The following is a 22,261-nucleotide window of genomic DNA, read 5'->3' on the forward strand; positions in this document are numbered from 1 at the left end:
TACATGTGTGGCTATTTACTTGGTACTGATTGGCCAATGTAGCCATATCGATATTTTTTCAAAAGGATATTGCGATTCAAGGTCGTTTATTCATCACTCCATTACGGTTATGCTTTCATTCCAATATTTTTGGATTCGTGAATTTGGTGAGTTGTAGCGCAAGCTTGATAAGTTTTGAACACATATTTGCTGATGGAATACTGTCTGTGGGTTTAGTTTGTGATTCGGCTCAAAGATGTGACTGCAGTCAGTAAAAAACAAGGACCCCTTCAAGGCTCAATTCATCTAGCTACCACTGATGGAACAGTAAGTGGGGTTGTCAATTGCTGATTTTCAGGTGACACTAATGCTTGAATTGTTAGTTTAATTTGAAAACATATGGCAAGTGCGATCGAGCATTCAATAATATTTTGGCGGCTTGGAACAACACAAAGTCTTGCACACCAATCTCGGCACAAAACCTGTACGTTCAAATCATGTCTAACCTTCGTGGCCAATCAGATCGCGAAAAGGAGCTATCGAGAGATACAAACAAAAAAGGTATACTGGAAGCTAGCCAAGGAAGTTCCGCAACGGATTTCAAAGGGACTGAGCCTGATGTTGACTCTAGTTTGTGAGTATGAATACTGAATATGTGATGGATACTGTTTAAAATTCTAATCATGTCGCTTGTCTACCAGATTGGAATATGCTCTTCCAGAGTGTGTTAGTGCCCCACTCACTGAAGTGCCTTGCGGATGTACTGACCATCTGGAAAAAAAGGAAGTTGACGTGGTGCTTCCTATTCCATCAAAAAAACTGTTTGACCTTCTTTTTAAAGAAAAATCAGTGCCAATATGGCAGGCACTTGATATCAGGCGTGGTGCATCTAGTACGTTCCAATCGACCATATCGCGGCTTTTATACTTTGGCTATGCATATCCATGTTTACTAATGCCTGTTGTATACAGATCGGAAAGAGGGGGTGTGGCAACATGGACCAACACCCACACGAGAAGTATCATATGTCTTGGCAATGAACAACCCGCTATTGAAATTCAAAGAAGTTGATGTAAAGGAAACCAGTAAAATCATCAAACAGACCGACTGGATGTAAGCACATGTCTATTTGTTATTCCATAAAACAAGATTGTATGATTTGCTTTCTAAGCACCAAATATTAGAACATACTGTGTCGAACTGAAAACACATGCTCCTCAAGTCCCATTCAGTGACTGCTTCAACCCAGTGATTAGATATTGCATATCGTGGGTGACTAAAGATACATGTAGATTGATTATAACCATCGCGGTGAATTTCACAAAGGGGACAATCATGAAAAGTGTGATCAAGAGCAATGCCATGAAAGGACTGCAGGAAACATGTACAGATATTGTATTGGTTTTAAAGGATGAGATTCGAAAAGAGAATGCAAAACGCACAGGCAATTCTGCCATTGCACTGGAATTTGATGGTGCCGATTCTTCAGTTGGTGAAAATCAAACAAGTGGTCACTCGAATCCTGACAGCAGTTTGGGTCCAAATGGATCTGGCTGCAACTTGGCTGTGAATCCAACTGTTGCATTGGTTGTGGTGATTGTTGCAATTCTGTCGCTGTTTTTGAATCTATTGACATGGACATACAATGGAACAGACAATCGAATAAGTTCCCGACATGAAGGTTTGGAATCAGATTCATCCATATTAAACTCTCCGTGGCATTTTGGACAAATTGACTGGTCGACCGAGCTTAAATCCAAACAGCTTGGCACTGTATCTCCAAGGTGAGTTTTGAGGTTACTTTTGAAAGATGCGTACTACTGATGAGTTGTTTCATTGGATCGTGCCAGTAGTAACTTATTATCAAACTTGTCATCAAATCTGTCATTAAATTGAAAACTAGAATGAGAGAGTTTCTTCAACTCCAATTCAATGCCACGATATCAGACGCACATATTCCACACATGCTCACTCCATCCATTCCAGACACTCTCACGCACACTCTACATAACATGGAGTTTGGCCAAACCCATACGACACTACTTTACTGGAAATCCATCATTGCTGATATCCGCAAAGAAGTTGAAATTCTTGTTTGCATGCTTGATGATATGGAAAAACATTTGGTTTGGGCATTATACTTTAACTGGGTCCAAGATGTTATTCTTTCCAGATGTGGTAACAATCAAACTGTGGGCAGTACAAATGCCAACCAGATATACTGTTTACAAGTTGTAGAAATTGAGGCTGTATAAGCTGTCTTGGTGATCCAACAAAGTAGTATTCGATCTCAATTGTGTGGAAACACGTAGACTGGTTTCTTGCAACTAATTCATGACTATAACTCGAGTTTCTCTGACAATATTTAAAATCGGTGATTGAATCAGTGATATACACGGCGAAAGTGTTTGAGTAGCTGAATAATAAAGTAGTTTCAATGCGGCTGTTTTTATTCCTACTGGTTAATGTAGTTTTCAGTGTTCCAATAGTAAGTTATTGTGTCCATTCCACAGTTGTTGGATTCCAAGTTGACTGACGCCTTGTCAGTTGTTTTAAACACTTGGAATGGCTTTATTCGTAGAACCAGAGTCATTATGGTTGTAAAATGATGGTCCACTTGCTGATTCGGTTAGTTTATCTAGTTGGATGGAAAGCCGTTTATTACAGCCGTATTCACGTAAATGGAACATTGTATCTGTCTTGCAATGGTGTCATTTTACTTTGATAGACAATGGTTAAACATTCGTTGTGTTGTCCTATTGGGAATTGATTTTTATGGACACTCGATTCAATAAACACGACATTCATCATATGATGCACACAATCAAACTATAGTTTTGAGCCAATATTCTTTTTTGGTACAACCATACGTTGTACAGTCGTCAAGTTTGAACGCATATTTATCCATTGCAATCTAGATATTGGGTTCGACTGTCAAGTCTGCAAGCTTGTTTGTTGTATCTTGAATCAGATGCGTTTGCGATCTAGTTTGGCAAAACAACGATCGCACATTTCAGGAATGCAGCTGTTGCTTTCATGACAAATCACCACCAACAATACCAGTCAGCTTTGTCAGCAAGTTCAAAGGACACGATGCTTTGCAGTAAATCTGATGACATCAATCATGTTGCAAGATTGGCTGTTTATTATGTGGTTTGATGTTCTTGTCTAGTTGTTTATTTTGTGTGAACATGACAGTAAATTGGACATACAATCTAATACAATCTAATACAGCAAGCTTAGTCAAAACCGATTGGAATGCAAGTTTTACTTGCAATTCATAACTGTAGCGCAGCGATAGAATCCAATCTATCAAGTGCTGATTGAGTATTTATGTTCTGAATTGACAGTCTGTCAAAATTGAATTTTGCAATAAAACTTTATAACAAGAATTGCAAATACTTTATTGTCTGCTCGAGCACATTTGCTGAAAATCTCATTTCAAGCAATCGTCGTAGTCGCGCTGACCAAAGTTTTTTTCCTGATAGTCAACCTGAATTCGTTCAACTACCGATTCTAATAATCTGATAAAAATGCTACGACTGATATCACAGACTGCAAGAGTGGGTTGCTCTCCTATGCGACCCTTTTCTACACCCTTTCTTGTCATGACACTTGCTGTTCGAGGTGTATTGTCCGATCGATCAAGTCAGCTCAAGCCAGCCTCTGCCATTCAACACATGGATTCGCCATCCATCTCCAAACCAAGGCAGTTCCAACCAGCTCATAGCTTTCCAAAGACTCCCAAACCACCCGTCAGATTTAATCTAGACAAACTATCCAAACTATCCGGTTGGGAAAAGGTGGAACTTTTTCGAGACTTTGTTAAAAATCATATGCCTTTGGAAGCACTTGCTGTTTATGAACGACTTCGGGTCAACAATATCATCCATCAGTTGACTTATCAGGACCACCATGCCATGTTTCATTTGCTGCTTGCCAATCCTGTGGTAAACCGCGAGCCAATTGGCGAGATTGTTGGATACATGATACAGCGAAACATGAAGCCAAGCGAGAGTTTTTGGATGTCATATATTCATTGCTGTAGCCACAAGTGGAGAGATATGGAGCATACCATGTGGGCGTTTAATCAAATGCTGGATAATAATATCAAGGTGTCGACTGTTACATGGAACGATGTATTGAACATGCATGCATATAATCAAAAGGATCTGCAGATGCTCATGGAGGGTGTCAAGATTTGGGAGCGTATGGATAGTCAAGAGGTAGCAGCTCAACCGGATCTAGAAACCTATTTGTGCGTGATGGATCTATATGGTCGCTTGGCTCGCGTTACAGATGCAGAAGGAATCTATCAGCGTGCTTTGAATGAACTGTCAGATCTGGTTCATCGGTCTCGGCAGCTGACTGCAGTGAGTGATAGACAAAAAAAGAAGCTAATGGCAATCAAGGTTGAACGGGACATGGCAGTCAGACTGTTGAATGGAATGCTAGGTGTATATGCTCATAGTGGACATGTGGCCAAGGGGTTGAAGCTTGCCAATGCGATACTGCAGCACGGAGTCATGAACGATGTGGATATGACGTCTCAATCTACCGCACAGTCATTGTATTCACTGTTGTTGAAGTTGTGTGTCCAGTCCAAGGATCTCTCGAGCGCGCTCAAATACATGGACGATGCTAAGCGACGAGGTGTTCGTGTTGATGCGGTCATGGTTGGTCGTCTTGTGCATGTTCACGGGTTTTCTGGAGACCTGCAAGGTGCAAAGCAAGTGTTTGACGCAGCTCTTACCCAACTCCAACTGGACAAGCAAGGCAATCGATGGCAGGATTTGCACACTGCGTATCTCCAAGCGATTGTGGTTTCTGGTGACATTTCAAGTGCCAACAAGTGGTTTTTTGGCGAGTATCAACAAGCGTTTCCTAAAGAAAAAAGACTTTTGCGCATGGTATACAATCTGATGATTGAAGCCAACCGAGACATTGGCAACAACGATGTTGCAGACAAAATTGCTTGTGAAATGCAAGCTGCATATCGTGTCGAGATTCCAAAAACAGTATGCCATAAAGCTGGCACGGATATCTAATGCAATCAAAATGGGAACACCAGTATGTGTACCATCACCAATCTATTTATAATATATCAAATTATGTCTAATATAAACTGGGTTGCAATCTATCATTTCATCAATAATCCATGTCCAATCTTGGTGTAGTCCTGAAATAAACTAACCCAACCAAACATTTATTTGTTTTTGAGAGTCTTTTGTTTTTCGGCATGCTCAACCACTTTCTTTTCTGTAAACATCCCCTACAAGCATCAAAAAGTACAAATCAGTCATCACAGTCCAGTAGAAGCAGGATCCAATGTATTTCACAATTGCACAGGTCTACATACCTTGCGTTTATCAGCAACTCATGGCACGGTAATGATTTTGCTTGTGAAATTTTAATCACTCAAAACATGATTTTAATGGCCTTTTAAAAGGCAGACTAGGCAAAAAACAGCCCATTAAAGGTTCATGGCATGAAGATTTGGAATAGTGGCAATTCAAGAGATGAGATGCAAACAGCTTAAATCAGAGTTTTTATTTACAATTAAAAAATAAGCAAACTTGTGAAGTTAAAGAAAGTATTTCAAAAACTTGAATTAAAAGATTCAAGGAGTTTTTAAAAAAGCAAAATACAGCCGTATTCACGTAAAATAACCATTTGTATTCATCTTGTGGTGATTCTATTTTGTTCTGTATTTTTGTACAAGAATGAACACGGAGGAGAAAAACAAATAAACAAGATTTCAAATTACAATTTTGTCTAGTAAAATTGGCAGCAATCAAATATGGCAGTTTATCATGCATTTCGATATTTAGTGTTTCATTTTACATGAACACAACTGTAGTATGCAATACTAAAGTTTGATTAAAAATATATATTTATAAGCAAGAAAGCTTATATGATCCGCATTGGTCCAGTGGTTAGGATCCCACGCTTTCACCGTGGTGGCCGGGGTTCGATTCCCCGATGTGGAGTTTTTTTACAACAGATTGTGAACCAAGCCAGTTACTAATGTGTAGATGGCATGAATTGAGCACTGCTTGAATAGCAGTTTTTGGAGTAGAATTATTTGATGTTATCCAAAACAAATGCATGTGCAGATCAGAGTGATTGGACAGTGTTTTGTAGATATACAACTTGATCGAGCCCATAGTACTGCGAATGATACTACAGCAGCAACTACCACCATCAAGCTTATAAGATCCAAAGAATGTCCAACAGTCCCGCAAGAACTGCTGATATCCGGATCTACTCTTATATGCCGTAGTGGAGGTGTGATTCGCAAGACCATATCTCTTGTAGATAGTCCTATAATTGATGCTTTATATGCCAGCTTCCAGATACAGCCGGATCAAAGTAGTGGATCCAGTCCATCTTTAAGCAGAAATTCAAGACTGTCCAAGCTGGACAACATCAGCTTGAAGGCAGCAGCAGTAAAATCATCTATTACAGATGCAAACAATGCATGCACTTCCAAGCTGAAGGAAGCATTGCTGGTTGTGTCTGCAGGAACTCTATGGTTTTATTTTCATGGACAACAAAACATTCAAGTTAGTCTGCCATTTCCTGTGCGTCGAATCTGGCCGCTTGCATCTGGTGGAATACTTTTGGAGCGACGCATGCTGTCATACTGTCCAAGGACACTTGATGGTTCTACACTTTTTTATATAATACGACATCCACTAGATTTGATTCAACCAGTGTCAGTTGTTGGAATGCCATCTGATTCTCCTGATTCTAACGTGGCTGCAAGTGTGTCGCATAGACCATTGCATGCTTTCAACCCAGCTAATAAAGCCGATCTTGGGGTTGCTGCCATTGATACTGCTCTAAACAGTATGGCAAATGATTCTCCACAATACATAGTAGTCTATGTTTCGGATGACTTTGGTACTGGTCTGCCTGACGTTGTTGTTCTATACCATGCGTCGTCTTTATCAATTCATGTATTTGCTTTGAAATCTAGTCAGTTCCAGATGTCTACTGATTTTTCAAGTCCACTCGATAAAACAGACCAGTCACGCTCTACACCAACCACTAATATTCCGTCGTCTGCACAGTCGGATTTCGTACCATCATTATCAATTCAAGATCATCATTTATTTGCATCATCGGATATACTGGAGCCAATCTGGAAAGCTAAGCTTCCTTTTGATGGGTATGTTGCATATTGCTAATTCAATCGAAAATTTGAATGCTTGAAGCGTTATCAGTCGGTGACTAATCATACTTTAGAGTTCCAGATTCGTGTTTTGTTGCCCATGGAAGCAAAAATGAACGAGTGCTGTGGGTATTCAACAAGTCTGCTGAAGTAGCAATTGTGTTTGAATTGGATACTATCAATCCACATAGCTTTGGAACTTTTTCGGCTAAAAACGCAGTTCCAGTCAAATGTACGAGGCGATTGTATACAGATGCACTTTTAACTACAGAGGGTCACAATGTTTTGATTTGGTTTGGCACACAAAAGCTGATTTCATGCTCACTTCCGGATAACTTTAAAGATCAAATCGAGGAATCGGGATCAAAAAATAAGCGTCAACGAAGTAGAAAGAATCAGTCATACCATTCACACACAACACTGATTAAACACTCTCCTTCAAAATCTCGTCGAGAATCTTCACATCAGCCGTTTGCTAGCAGCCATATGTTTGATATCACACATTGGTTTGATAGTACCATAATCATGCGACTGTCTAACGGAGAATATATTTGCACTGATTTCTCATTCTACACACAATCTACCCTAGTATCGTCAGCATTTCAAGCCATCAAGTCGGTAGTATCTGCCGATCAATTTGCTCAGCTTTTTTCTAGATTCATCACTTATTGCAACTCTAATCGCGCCTTACATCCGTTTGAATACTCGTTAAAACGCTCTTCTTATCAACAAGTTTCAGATATCAACACTCCTTTGAAATTGATGGCTTCGAATATAGATGCATTGGAATTTGAGTTTTTTATGATCACATTGCTGTCTTTTTTCCATAAATTCGAATCTTCTATGCCCAGCTACTATTCTACAGGTGTCGAAGAACACATGAAATCCACGTTAAATTCAAATGCTGAGCACGAAGACTGGGAATGGTTTTGCAAGCAATGCGATACATCAAAAACGCATCGGTCTCTTCCAGCTCTTGTCAATGAAGAGTTTCATCGTGGAGATTCAACTACTTTTCAGTTAAACGACTCATTTAATCTATACAGAGTATTTAGCGAATCATGGAGTCTTTATTCGCTGTTTAAAATGGAGTCAAGTTTATGTAAAGATATAGGAAATATTGTAATGGTACTTCATGCAGTCTACGAAGACCATAAATTGAGTCCTGCATTTGCATCACATGCTCGAAATCTTGGCTGCTTTTTGTGTAGTATTAGCGGAGCATTTGGATGGCATTCATATATTGATTATTATTTTCGAGATGGAATCGTCACACCACCGCTTCCTATTCAAGGTAATAAGGTGTTTTGTTATTCCAGATGCATGGCTTGCCATTCTATGATCCTGAATACATTTTGTCATTTTAGTGTTGAATTGCCCGTCAGAACCATCTCCGCCCATTGATATTTTTGCGTGGGTTTTGCAACGAATCAAGTGTGCCAACGAGGATCATATAGAGATTTTTGGACCTTTAAAGACAATTTGTTGCTATGAAATTTTGCAGATTTCTTGTTCTAGAATCAGCAAGATAGTTCAACTATACAATGCTTTGTATTCCTTATATACAGTAGCTTCATCTGACACAGCCAAAGATGCCTGCATACCTCCACTACTGCGCATCATGAGCGATTTAAAATTTTCCTTGACGGATTTAGATGAGCTTCCCGTGGGTATTAGTCTACCGCTTCGTGAGGCGCTTCATGAATATCGCACAACGCTATTGTGTGACAATCTAAATTTCCACCAACTTAAGCTTTTAGGAAGGGACGATATTGCTACACAGCGATTTCATAATCTTTTGCCAAAAAACAAATCCTTGATGAAATTTCGCTGTGAGGTATGTATGAGTATCAATATGCCATTTCATTGGCTTTGATTATAACTTTAAACACTCATTTGACTATATTTAAAAAGATAAAAATTAAACATACTGATTAAACACTTAGGAGCCAACTCTAATGGCCACTTTGGTTGAAGATATTCACCAGACTGTTGCTGATGGTCGAGATCCATCAATTCCATTGTACCGTGCAACAGACACCGATTGTGATACAGTAATGAAGTTGCGATTTGGTAGCAAACAAGGCTTGGTAACAGCAATGAAACTCCTGCATCCAAGTGGATCACACGAAATCACGCTTGCTGTGGCTTCAGATGCTAGTGAGGAAAACGTACTGGCTCAACAACAAGCCCATCTATTCAGTATTGCTTCCCGAGAGTGGCCTGTTGCTATTGGAAGGGGCATGCTTCTTGCATACTCTCGTCACATTATGCCTACCGAGTTTTTAGATATTCCAAGTGTGTCTATTTCTGCTAGATTCTTTCCGATGCAAGTAGATATTACATTAGATCTTCAGCCCTCAAATCAGTCCATTCCCAATGCACGCGAATGGGCCGAGTTTCACGCAGGAGTGGCTTCGGGTATGCAAGTATCTGGTGATTCCGCATTTGTTGATAGTTCATGGTTAGTGTTTAACCAACACTTGACAACTGGTCCATTGGGAATTGATGCCAAGCATGGTGGACTGGTGGTTGGGTTTGGGCTTAATGCACACCTTGAAAAGCTCAGCTACGTTGTCATTTTAAACCATTACCTTAAAAAACAGCATACAATGGGCACGGCGGGTATGCTATTTGGTCTTGCAGTTTCCTATATTGGATCCCAAAACACTCAGTTCACTTCGGTATTATCTACTCACATCCCCGACTTTCATCCTCAGAATGCCACAGATCTTAAAACAGCTCCTATGGTAACTTCAGTTTGTATGCTGGGTTATGGATTGGTTTACATGGGCTCGAGCTCGCGTGAATGCATTGATGAGATTTTTTGTGGACTTTATAAGCAACAGCTAAGTCAGCTCGATGAGCAGAATTCACAAAGAGAATGTTATGCAATTTCATGCGGGTTTGCGCTTGGATTTGTACTTCTTAAGCATAATGAATCTGATGCTGGCATGAAATCTGGCCCGAGAAATGTTCCAATAGTCGACCATGATCCTTTATCAGATCAACTTTTTAGCTTGATTAATGGAAAAGGAACCGAGCTAACTTTGGCACCTGGCCTTATTGCACTTGGACTAGCATATTTGAAAAGCAACAATATAGCCTTGTCTAACCGCATTGAACTACCATCGTCGGTGTATATGCTCGACTTTTTTAGACCAGATACACTGCAATTACGTGTTATTGCACGCAGTTTGATTATGTGGGATTCCATTGATCCGTCGTTAGCGTGGATGCATTCACTTGTTCCAGATTTCATTCTTGAAAGAATGGCTAAACTGTCTGGGATCTTGCCATCAGCACAGGGTCAAGACAGTGTATATATTTCAGTTGATATGAATTCAAGTTCTGGAGAATGGTGCATATATGTAATTCAGGCATATTTATATATTATGGCTGGCTCGTGCCTGTGTTTGGCACTTAAATTTGCTGGATCGTGGGATAAACGAGCGTATACAGCCACTGAGCCTTTTATGCAAAAATGTCTTCAATTAATATCGGGTGCTCGAGGTTAGTGCTCATAACTGCTATGCTTGACTGAAATTTATTTTTTGATGATGTAAAAGCTGGTAAAGAGTTGATCTGGCTACTAATATTAACTATGTGGCGTAGGAAACATAAGCAGTCATGACAATTTTATGATACGCCTGGCAGCACAATCCGCTTTAAATGTAGTTTGCACATCGATGGGTGCTATTATGGCTGGAAGTGGAGATGAAAATCTTGTAAAGTATTTTAAACAATTTTCAGAACGAACACAATCTGAAAACGCATACGGGCAGCATATGGCAATAGGCATGGCTACCGGGTTTTTGTTTCTTGGAAAGGGAAAGCTTACACTCGGGACATCAAATGTAGCAATTGCTGGTTTGCTCTGCAGTCTATATCCTACTTATCCATCTACTGTTGATGACAATAGATCTCATAATCAAGCCTTTCGGCACTTGTGGACTCTTGCAATTGAAAAGCGATGTCTAGTTGTGCGTGACGTTGACACGCGCGAACCTATTTCAGTTCAAGTTAATGTTTCTGTTGCCTCGTCTACTGATTCTACAAAAACAAGCGTTTTTCAAATGCAATCTCCTTGCATACTCCCCTATTTGGCACAAGTCAAGTCGATTGCTGTGAATTCTCCTCGGTACTGGCCAGTGACAGTTGATTTTCAAAGTTTATCTGAAACGGAAAAACAGACATTATTGAATGGACTATGGGTGAAAAGAAAAACCGGTCACTTGCCTTATTCAATGGTATATAGCTTGAACATATAGTGAATGGTGGACCAATGTGTTTGACCGTGATTCTGACAACTAAACTTTAACCATGTATTTAGGATCCGCATGGGCACAATAGCATTTTAATGTGGACTGTACCACGACTTGGTGATTTTTTAAGTGATACCGATATACAGCAGATACAAACCGTTTGGGAATCGCTTCCACAATCCTTTTCAGCTGACCCCCAGGTGTTTTCATTTGTTCAGCATTTTTGTGATATCCAAGCAGACGAGCCAAGTGAGTTTCAAAAGGCCGAATTTTTCATGCACATTCTTCATGAATGCTTGACTCTTGACAAACCAGAGTTGATTCAGACATACATGTGGCTCAATGAAACCATCAATGGAGTTGAGCAAAAAACCTCTTCACCAGAATCTATCTGGAGTTTGGTTCTAGTTGCTGCTCATTATTCTGCTCGCTACCAGCGCGTTTTAGATCTATTTTCTGATCCAAACAATAGACAAACATGCTTTGACAGTATTAACGGAAAGAATTTTGAATGGACTGATGTCGTCGAGGCAGTAAAGCAAGTCCAGTCTCGCAATTTGATTAAACAGTCATTTGTGGATGCCATTTCCAAAAGAATTGACACGTTTTTAAACTCATCTGCAGTAGATACACTCGGTCAAAGTGGTTTCTGTGCCAGCATGACGTTTTATTTAAAAAAGGCCTTGGAACCAATGCCTGTTGGAACAAACGGTTATGCAACCAATGCCATTTCTCCAATGTTTGGTTCCTATCTGATAGCCAAAGGTATTCCTAGTCTAGCCAAGCTTCGTCAGTTACAAAATCAGCTATCGCAATTTTCTAAACAACATCCCACGACTATTTCTGTCAATGAATTGATTTTATTTGGTCATATGATTGATCCGGATTGCCCAGATGTTGTTTTGCAGTGCATGCATGCGTTACTAAAATAAACAGATGTGATCTATGCTTATTGCATGCAAAAAGATGCAAAATCTTTAAGCTTATATTTATTGTATTCAAAAACCCAACAAGGCTTACTAGGATAAAATGCCAGAATATCTAGAAAAAAGTTTACGGGCTTTGCGGTGCCATCAAGATGAGTTTTGCAGCCTCCATGACCCGTTCCAATTCTAAAGCTGCAGCTCTTGACTGTGTCATGTTTGGGGTTTGACTATCAGAAATATCATTTTTGAACAATTTTCTACAGTTATGAATTCAACAATGGCCCATCATCATGTTAGAATATATCAATCTATTTACAAGCCCACAAATAAATAAACGATGCAAACAACTCACCGAGCAGGCGAGGTGGGAGATGTAGAGTCTACACGCTTTCTTGTGCCATGATATGGAGTGGTTGATGCGTCTAGATCAGCATTCGCCAACGGTATAGTACTCAAAGTAGATTCAGATGAAACTGCTGTCGAAAGAACGGGCTCAAGCGGATGGGATATAGTTTTTACAGGCACCAAAGAATCCAGAGCAAACAGTCGAGAAAGATCCATGCTTTCTATCCGAGAATGCATTAATTGTTTGCTTTTAAACACAAATTCTTCTACATTTTTATGAGCATTGACGGGTAAATATGGAACCATCTTGGACTCCAGTACTGCCACAAAGGGAGAAAATGCAGCTGTGGCAAATTGCAAAAGGATTTGAGCCAGTGGAAGACTAGAATCGAGAGAAAATGATTCATGAACAGTATCAGAAATGTGCTGGTATATACGTGCCGCATTATCTTGAATACACGCATGCGTTTCAATTGCCGGGATGTGTTTAAAATATTCTAAAAAATAATTACATGCGTTAATGTAATCAAGATGCTCGTTTTTAGCTAAGTGGTGCGCTTCCAACAGTCTTGATTGATGTGCTAATCGTAAATACTGTTTCAAAGTAGCTGGAGAGTTCCATGTCAAGGGTAGTTCACAAGTCTCTTGAAATTCAACGGCAGGAAATGAAATATTAAGCATTTCCTCGGCAGCAATAATGTCGCACAGTGTAGTTAAAAAAAGATTGTAAACCTCGACAAAAATATTTAGTGCGGTACAAAGCGTTTCGGGATATTTTTCTAATTGTAAATGGTTGTCAGTAATTGATCATAAACACAGTACCAATGAAAAACTTACTTGTATACGGTAACAACGCCGACTCAATGTGATTTGCTGCAGACTGAAGATGGAACGAAAGTTTTGGCGATATAAACTCTATTGCAGTGGTTTTATAAGCAGTGGTTTTATAAGCATTTCAAAATACGACCAGTTAAACCAGGTAAAAGCATATAAAATAAAAAATACCTTGCAGTGGATTCATGCAAAGATCAGGTTGAAAATGAAGCCGTTCAACTAGCATCGTAATGGCTGATTCAAGCTTTGCACAAGCCAAACTATTATCAAAGTGACCAAAAGAAGCTTCCAGTCCGAAAAAGGAAAACGAAGAAATTGTATTTTCTTCCAAATATATATCCAGTCCCAATGTAGCATAAACCTGCGACTGAATATAGTGTGCTGGAAGTCTGTTGGTATCCCAATACGCGATCAACAATGGACAATGACAAGCTCGAGGCATATTACTCATTAGTTCTTGAAAACGAGAAATTTGCAGTTTCCAATACATATCGATGGCGCAGTGGTCGTTCAGCTCATCCAGCTGAAAAATAATTGCATTGACTCCTGATATAGTCGCTTCAGAATTATGCTATACAACAAAAACATCAGAGTCTGATGAGTATGGTTTATAGTCCAGTAAATTGGTAAAAACTAATATTGATTATAGTCTAAACATCAAATTTACCTTTTGCTCTGTTAAACCAGTTTCACCTACATAGCAAAAATTATTTACACACAAATAAACCCTGGGACCATTTGGGCCAATCTCAAACACTTTGGTCCAACTTTTCTCTACAGAAGTGGGTTGACTTCCGACAAGTTTACAAGCCAGCCAAGTCATGGTAAGTGGCGACATTCTATCACGCATATCCAACTGTGCTGTGGGTAGAGAAACAACAAACTTGAGAAATATTTTTCTAAAACTACCAAGATCGTTCCGACGTCTAATGGTCGGAAAAATGCATTCAGTCCAATCCATTGGTTCTTGCCATTTGGATCGCTCCAGGTCAGCCTATAAAGCATTCAAAAATAGTATGTGTTGGTTCAACAAAAAAGTGATAAAGAGTGCAATAATTTTTCAGTCAAGTTATCAAACCAATCTGATCCACTCACAGCAGCAGCCAGTTTGACAAGACGTTCACCAAATTGCTTATCATTGTAATCCGTTGAAAGTCGTAGCATAGGGGATTGTGAAACCCCAAATTGGGGTCGAAAAGAAGGTGCGAGTGAAGATGCGGAAAGATTGGAGCGTAGGTGTAAAGTAAGCTTCATCATAGCTTTTCGGCGAATGCGTCGCTGATGACAAATAAATCGCCATCTAAACCATCCAAATGCTTCCATTTGCTGAATCCATTGCTTTTCATCAATGAGTTGCATTACAATTTCTTCAATGCCGTTAAAAATTAATTGATCCAATAGCTCGTCACTGATACTGCTGACTGCATTTTTAAAAAGCAGTAAATCTCGTTGTGAAGATACGCACTCTTTTGTATATTCCTGCACTAATTCCTCAATCAAATCTCTGGAAATGTCTTGAGCTATGCTATCGCCATATTTATCTACATGCTTTATAGTAGAAGGCGCCTTTAAACAAGTAAACACGGGTGAAGATTTGATAGAAGCGGTTCTTTTCCTATTACTAGAAAGTCTATTGTCCGACAAAGTAGATTGCGCTGTATTGATAGTGGGTAAAATCGGATTCGCGAAATCTTGCTTTGGCGGTTGAAGTACTGTTTGCACATTACCAACTGGAGTACTCGACTTTAAATAGGGTGCTTGTTGAAACTGTGAAAATGTAAAATTAGTAGTAGGCATAGCAGATTCTGAAAAGTAGGATGTCGGAACAGTTGCTGGAGCAATGTAGTGTTGTGTTTGTTGAATAGGAGGTGGAAAGGGAAACAGTGCAGGACCAGCATCTTGAGTTGGATGGCCAAACATTAAAGGATTTGCAGTAGTGTTTAATAATGGAGCATTGTCTAGAGGTAATTTCAGGGTTAGATGCTGAGGAAAAGGTTGAGCTGCAGGAATGATATTATTAGAGAAATTTGAAGATTGAAGGTGACCAAAAGTAAAGGCGTACGGCTCTGTTGTGTGTGGTGTAACAAAAGTTGAGGCATGTTGATTAGAAAATCTATTATCATCAAAAGTGAGCTTTGAGGTTGGTTTGTTGAGCAATGGCACATTCTGATTATTAGAGTTTGAAGTAGCACAAGAAAATGGTTGAGAAATATTAGGTAATAGAGACGGTTTTGCAATGTAATTTCCTTTGCCATTTACAATATCTACATCGGTCAGACCAAATCTCTTGGATTCAACCAGCCGAATCGATTTACGAGGAGTCAGTCTTCCTCGTTCCTTGAGTTTTGCCGTATTGGGATTTTCTAAAAGTTGATTCAAAGAATATGCTACTTGTAAGCCAACATATCATATGCCAATACATCTAATTGGGTAATTCATATAGCGTGGTGGATCATACATACCAATAAAAACTCCAAACTCCATAGATCGTTTTCCTCGATCGGTAACAATTGGCATTCGCCCAATACATGCTAGTTGCTGGCCATTATCCTCATCTACTTGAATTCCGTAGTACTGCAAGGTTTCTACCACTTCGTCTTCATCCTCAAATCCCAGTATGCGTAGCAAATCTTGTACAGGAAACCAACGACGTTTTGCCTTTAAAACACAATGATAGGACCGTTGCATAGCTTTCAAGGCACCACGACGAATATCTGCAAATTCCATCTGTAGACAGCATGCAAACAAGTATGGCACATTAGAGTTTTGGATAGCCAAGAATAAAGCTGCATAGTTGTTCAAGGAGCCTGCAACTGATGGTCGTCCCATGATATATTCTTCATTGGTTCTTGCCATGAGAAACCGAAGATGTAGAGCGAGTTGAACTCGATCGTCTAAAAAAACATGCTCGGGAAGTTCAGATTCGCACTTGGAAACATGCTCATTGCTCCAAGCATGCGTCAAAATATAGTATGCTTGAAACTCGGGCTCGTTTGGCATTCTAACTCCTTTAACAGCCATTTCCTTGTAGTATTCCATCAAGCTTTGCAATGCTGTTTGATCAAATGTGATATTTAAGCCATTTAAATGGATATAAATCATGTAATGCAATAAACTTGTAAATACGCCAAATCACAAGTGGTTGAATTTAAAAAATCGCATCATAGTTTCTAGATATGTAAAAACCTACTTTTTCTCATTTGTTCGTGTTCCTGTTGTAATGAAACGGATGTCGAATCACAAAATGCATGAGAGCACATGATGTGATAGCGAGCAATACGTTCATGTAACTCAATGGCCTCCTTTCCACGATAGTTTTGGATTGTCAAATCCGTTCTAATAGCTCGAGCACGATCACGAACAAACGAATACGAATCTTCAATGCCATACTTTCCAAGAATCTCGTCAAACAGATAGTCCAGAGTTTTCAACAGTACAGATGGAGGACGAACATCACAAGGCAGAGGTACTGCCATTCCAGCAGCTGATCTATGAAAACGCTTTACTGCTTTACTGTGATCAACTCTATAGTCACCAGGCGTCGTGGATGTCATCTATGATATATTCAAACCAATAAACTATGCAGATTAATAAATGAACATCACAGCTTTGAATTTAAACAAAGGGTAGAGTAAAAACAGTCTAGTAGAAATTCAACTAGTCAATGCAGGCCGTTACTCTTTCTAATCTGTCCAAGCCACGTTCATATTCACGCTCATGTCGCTCATATTCTGGACACATATCCTTGCATTCTGCAACAAACTTGGGTGCGCTATCCAGCGGATACTGCATATCTGGATCAGCCATTTTATTTTCTTTAATGTAGCGTTTTTGCAATGCATCGCGATTGGCCTTCATCTAGTATCAATTTACTCATATATTAATATGAAAAATCTTGAAAAATCTGATGAACACCTTAGCCAAAATATTTGATTACCTCGATAAATCTATTAGATGATCCGGTTTTAACTGAGAATCGCTCATCACGATCAGATTTAGTGGTTTCGACGCTAATTTTGAAATTAGATATTGACTAGTACAAGATATTGCAAAAAGTAGAGTATTACCTAGAATTGAGTGATATAATGACTGGAGCATCGGCCTCCTTGCGATTTCTTGAGTCAAAGGTTGCGGTTGACACATCATCTAGATACCTTGGTCAAACAAAAGATTGAATCATAGAATTTTCAAAGCATAACAGTAAACTTACCAAATACAACATCTTGTTTTAATGCAAAAGATTGTGGTGAATAACTAGGTTCTGTATACATGTGATGCTGATTTCCCGACGAGTGTCTATTGAATTCAATTTCAGACTGCGCAATTGAAGTGATAGGGGCCAAATAATTGTCATAATTTTGCATGGTATCAATATCTACATGGTTGAGCACTAATATGAGTTGATAAATTCAAGCATTGGATATACATGCCCAAAGTGATGCAGTTTGCACATGTAAATTTGATACTGAATCGCCAAGTATTCAAAATATATATACCATGATTGATCAAAGTAGAAGAACTGGCGGACGAGACAGGAGGTTGAGTGGTTCTAAAATCGCGACTACGGTTAGCAAACCCACGAGCAGAACGGTTTGAAAAAGGTACGCCTCTGCCTCGATGAAAACCCAGTGATTGTGGACCATTTGATTTAAATCCAGGAGAATCTATTGTAGAAGTTGAGCCATGATCCAAGGTTGTCCCTGCATAAAAAGGAGATCCTCGCCCACGCCCGCCTCTCCGTCGCGAGGATCCACGTACATACGATCCGGGTGTGTTTGAAGTACCTGTTAATCATGATATGAATAATAAATCAGCACATTCTGAATGTCAATGTACATCAATGCCAACAAAAACAATAGTATAGTAAAAGTGAATACAACTAGCTAGCCAGCAATCAAGAAACACCAACCTTGCTCGACATTGGATTCATAGTAAGATCCTTGAGAGAATTGGTTGCCTTTGCCAACATTGTTCTGAAACCAAAAATAAGCAGCACAATTAGATAGTCAGTTTATGATGTAGCCTTATTGTAATTCAAGGTAGCAGATGCGATCCATTGACTCGACATTTAGACCCAATTCATGACTTGAACAGGACAGTAAGACCATGAGTGCATCAAATACTCGAACCGAATAAAAATAATGCATTGACTAGTATTTGACTGTAGAGTATATATCCATGCTTACTTGAGGATTTGGTAGCATGGATGCATTGGGAGTTAGAAAGCTGAAGGAAGGAGTTGCCGAGGTTCGATATTGATGCGATGGTTTTACAGTACGAGCACCAGAGCGAGTGATGCCGTAGTCAGCGACATTTGGATTTGCAAAAACCGAATTCATTCGGTCATCCATTCAACCGACAGTACGATTCTGTCAATGGCAAGATCCAGTTCTGGTTTGCTGACTGCGATGGTAAGTTGGTTCATCATCAATTCGCATATTATTAAGGGGTGCTTTCGAGTCGGATTAACAGATATTCTTTCCAGATTAATCGACATGCATTCAACTGCAGAAATGAGTCGGTTGTTGCAGCAATGGGCGAATGATATGGGATATGGCATTGAACAGTCTCCGGATTCAATTGGAATCGGGTTTCTAAGTAACGATACTGCCCATGAGTAAGAGCTGGTGTTCATTTACGGCATTCTCAATTGAAATCCTTGAATTCTACGATTCATGTCAAAAACTATTGCAGATACTAACCTGGATTCTGCATTGTCACTATCAAATTACTTGTCAAACTTGGTCATCTGTTGTTGAATCTGATAGTCTATGCAAGCAACAACTTAATTCTTTATGGAGTTTCTTGATCCGTCGTGTACATCCAAAACTGTAAGTTGATGAATTGTCTGCATCAGCCAAACTGTCGGACATGTCAGATTTAATCTATATTATTGTGAATACAGTCAAGTTCAACACATTCGTCGTCGTTTAGAGAGGTCGGTATATGCTTTCTAGTACAATCTTGAATCTCATTGTAAACTTTCATTCCATATTAACAATGTTTTGACTTAGATTCAAGCGTCACATTGAAAATGAGCCTTTCAGCTTAAATCAGCATTTGAATCCATCTGCTAATATATCGGAAAAGCACAAAGAATTAGAAAAGCAAATCAAAGCTGCAAAATCCAGAAACGAAACTCTAAGGTCTTGCATTCATCGTGAAGAAATGGACCAAGCTGATCTTAGACGTGCTATGGATGGAATCGGTACGTTTTTGTTTGATCTCTTTATACTGTAATCATATATTACTTGTTAATATATACAAAATCAGGATTTGAAATCGCACTACAGTCTGAAAAGTTGAATGACAGGCAAAAAAGAGTTCTTTTGGCAGATGCTCATGCTAGGAAATTGCTGGAAAACAGTGCATCACTTTTGCGTGATGCCGAGTATTTGGCACAGTTGACAAACAGAAATACAGTACCACATATAGAAAACGAACAAGTGAGTTGGAACCTATCAAATTCGACTAGACATGTAGCATAGTTTATGCTACATCCAGAGATTCCATATATTGTTCTACAATTTAATGATTATACTTGTAATCTAGAATATTGTTACAGATATTATTACAATCATGCGCGATGCTGTTAATGACAAGGGACTTGATCTTGCTCGTGATCCTACTACTGGTATCAAGGTAAATAGAATAATGAATTTTTCAAGCAATGGTTTTGGTCAAATAATTTAGTGCTGATCATTATTGTATGGCAGGATCGATCTCAATATGTTGATCCAGGTCGAGTGGTGTTGTCTATATCTAAAGATGTTGACCAAGATCTTTCTTTTGTAAATGATTTGTCAATTCCAGTAGACACTGCAATGGATTCGTTGATAACTAGACTTATATCTGTGAGTTGTATATATTCTAGTGTCATACTGCTTCAACTTGTGTATTGTAAGGAATGTATTTTATAACTTGTTTTTGTATATAACCAACACGATAGCAATTGGCAAAACAACATTCACAGCGTTTTGTTGAAACAAAAGAACTTGAGGTTAAGATTAAGATGTTGGAGCGCGATGTTGATATAATTTCTACTCGACTCGCAGAACAGGTCAAACATACTTGTAATGATTCAACTGATGCGTTTATGTAGGCATATTAATTCTTTGTTGCATTCATCTTATGACTATATTGTCTAAAACAACTCACTCTGGGTTTACTCGATTAGTGAGCATACTATGCATACTGCAAATTTGTTGGCAACTCGCAAAGTACTTTCAAAAGCAATGCTGTACAAGACACAATTTGAGGATTCATTGCAAGATACGCCCAATACCAATTCCGATCCTTCGTCTTTAGCTTTTGACAACTATCAATTTGCTCAGAATGAAATGGTATGCTATCAATACGCCATTTATGCGTTTTTACAGTGCCAAAACATATTTAAAATGATTTACTGTTATCATCCATTAGCTTGTGATATTAACCTTGTTTTTGGATGTAATTAGTCCAAACATCAGGCTATGCTGGATGCATTAATATCGACCACTCATGGACTTCATACGTTGAATGTGGATACTTTAAATCAGGCATGTACACCTGTACGGTAGATGTTATTAAATTTGCTAAATGTTAAAACTAACCGTTATTTTGACTAGATTACTACTGATTTTCATGCCATGTCAGTACCAGAAACAACATGCAGAATTCGACGAGTTCCAAAAGCTATCAAGCAATCTGGTATTCAGATGTTTGACCAAGTCAAAACAGTGTCCATCAACAGAGCTCTTGTGTCGCTTAATAAGTGTGATAATATTGAATGGACAAGGTTTTTATATCATCTACATAAGATTTTAATTATATATGCATGATTGGGTTAGTGATGATGCTAAAAAAAAGGAATGGAACTGGATCAGTAATGAACTCATGACTCAGATTCGAAAAGCATCCAGTTGCAGACTATACAAAGTAAGTATTGTTCAAAAGCAATTGCTGTTTAATTCAAGTATTTTTAAATCTTATTTACACGACTCTGAGTTATAGTCATATCAAAGTGTTTTGGATGAAATGCAACTATGTAAATTTCAAGGTACGTAATCTGATTGTTGATGCGGTTGGATGTGTTGTGATGGTACTGACTGGTTAATGCATAGTATCTATTTTTGAATCCTTGATTGATCGAACTGTTAAATTGAACGAGACGGCAAAAAGTTGCCATGAGACCAATAAGAATATAATTGTAGACTGTGATGGTATGCTACTTGATATTTTGGTTATTGGTCTGCATTGATTAAATATGTCTACTTGTATTAATTTTTTTGATATTTGTCAGATTTTCAATTGACCACAAAGGATCAGTATACGAATCACATACTTCCAATGATGAACCAAAGCTTACAACAGGCTGAGCAATCTCATCGCACGTTTAATTTAATAGATGGCATTGTCAAAGAAAGGTAACTTTAGTTTCAAAGCTTAACCAATCTGCACGTTCTGATTTCATGATATTCATTCAACTGACTTTGAATTGTCATTTTGATACTTGCTGTTTAAAAGAAACTGGTTTATGCATGAACGAAAGGATCCTTTTGCTCCAAATGGTTCTTTGGAAAACTATATTAACCAGAGATGCGTTCCGTCACCAGATATTGGATAATCTGCAGCCATATTCACGTAACATGGAATACTTTATTCACGTAAAATGCATAAACAGTCATGAAATGATAACTTGCATTTATTGGATTATAATATTCACTCCAACCAAGCAGAGTGCACAATACATGACA

At 38.8% G+C, this 22,261-nt stretch overlaps 5 protein-coding genes across 5 annotated transcripts; 4 read left to right on the top strand and 1 right to left on the bottom strand.

The window, feature by feature from the left end:
* Positions 1-476: 476 nt before the first annotated feature.
* BATDEDRAFT_88351 (uncharacterized protein) lies at positions 477-2,234 on the top strand (the record flags this gene model as incomplete). The annotated part of the gene is made up of 5 exons (XM_006678577.1): positions 477-613; positions 681-871; positions 951-1,092; positions 1,164-1,763; positions 1,883-2,234. 5 exons carry the CDS (start codon positions 477-479, stop codon positions 2,232-2,234), a joined length of 1,422 nt encoding a protein of 473 aa, XP_006678640.1.
* A 1,353-nt stretch (positions 2,235-3,587) lies between these two features.
* On the top strand, positions 3,588-5,027 carry BATDEDRAFT_24418 (uncharacterized protein; the record flags this gene model as incomplete). The annotated part of the gene is made up of 1 exon (XM_006678386.1): positions 3,588-5,027. The coding sequence occupies one exon, from the start codon at positions 3,588-3,590 to the stop codon at positions 5,025-5,027; it is 1,440 nt and encodes a 479-aa protein (XP_006678449.1).
* A 1,056-nt stretch (positions 5,028-6,083) lies between these two features.
* Positions 6,084-12,353, top strand: BATDEDRAFT_87977 (anaphase promoting complex subunit 1; the record flags this gene model as incomplete). The annotated part of the gene is made up of 6 exons (XM_006678578.1): positions 6,084-7,153; positions 7,231-8,450; positions 8,725-8,993; positions 9,103-10,669; positions 10,772-11,406; positions 11,490-12,353. 6 exons carry the CDS (start codon positions 6,084-6,086, stop codon positions 12,351-12,353), a joined length of 5,625 nt encoding a protein of 1,874 aa, XP_006678641.1.
* Positions 12,354-12,366: 13 nt separating this feature from the next.
* Positions 12,367-13,177, bottom strand: BATDEDRAFT_36898 (uncharacterized protein). The gene is made up of 2 exons (XM_006678541.1): positions 12,700-13,177; positions 12,367-12,604 (listed from the first exon to the last, which is right to left on the bottom strand). Exons 1-2 carry the CDS (start codon positions 12,996-12,998, stop codon positions 12,475-12,477), a joined length of 429 nt encoding a protein of 142 aa, XP_006678604.1. The 5' UTR covers positions 12,999-13,177; the 3' UTR covers positions 12,367-12,474.
* A 5,844-nt stretch (positions 13,178-19,021) lies between these two features.
* Positions 19,022-22,131, top strand: BATDEDRAFT_88353 (uncharacterized protein; the record flags this gene model as incomplete). The annotated part of the gene is made up of 15 exons (XM_006678579.1): positions 19,022-19,143; positions 19,295-19,357; positions 19,432-19,464; positions 19,541-19,734; positions 19,800-19,972; positions 20,079-20,168; positions 20,243-20,380; positions 20,476-20,624; positions 20,704-20,869; positions 20,984-21,076; positions 21,134-21,279; positions 21,356-21,443; positions 21,519-21,564; positions 21,808-21,931; positions 22,032-22,131. 15 exons carry the CDS (start codon positions 19,022-19,024, stop codon positions 22,129-22,131), a joined length of 1,725 nt encoding a protein of 574 aa, XP_006678642.1.
* Between the last annotated feature and the right edge of the window lie 130 nt (positions 22,132-22,261).

Source organism: Batrachochytrium dendrobatidis, assembly GCF_000203795.2.
Source record: "Batrachochytrium dendrobatidis JAM81 unplaced genomic scaffold BATDEscaffold_5, whole genome shotgun sequence".
Lineage (NCBI taxonomy): Eukaryota > Fungi > Chytridiomycota > Chytridiomycetes > Rhizophydiales > Batrachochytrium > Batrachochytrium dendrobatidis.

Coding starts and splice junctions, on each gene's coding strand:
- BATDEDRAFT_36898 (XM_006678541.1), bottom strand. CDS start 12,998: ATGGTTCCATATTTACCCGTCAATGCTCATAAAAATGTAGAAGAATTT. Junction 12,605..12,699: donor TCTCCCACCTCGCCTGCTCG/GTGAGTTGTTTG, acceptor TCATAACTGTAG/AAAATTGTTCAAAAATGATA.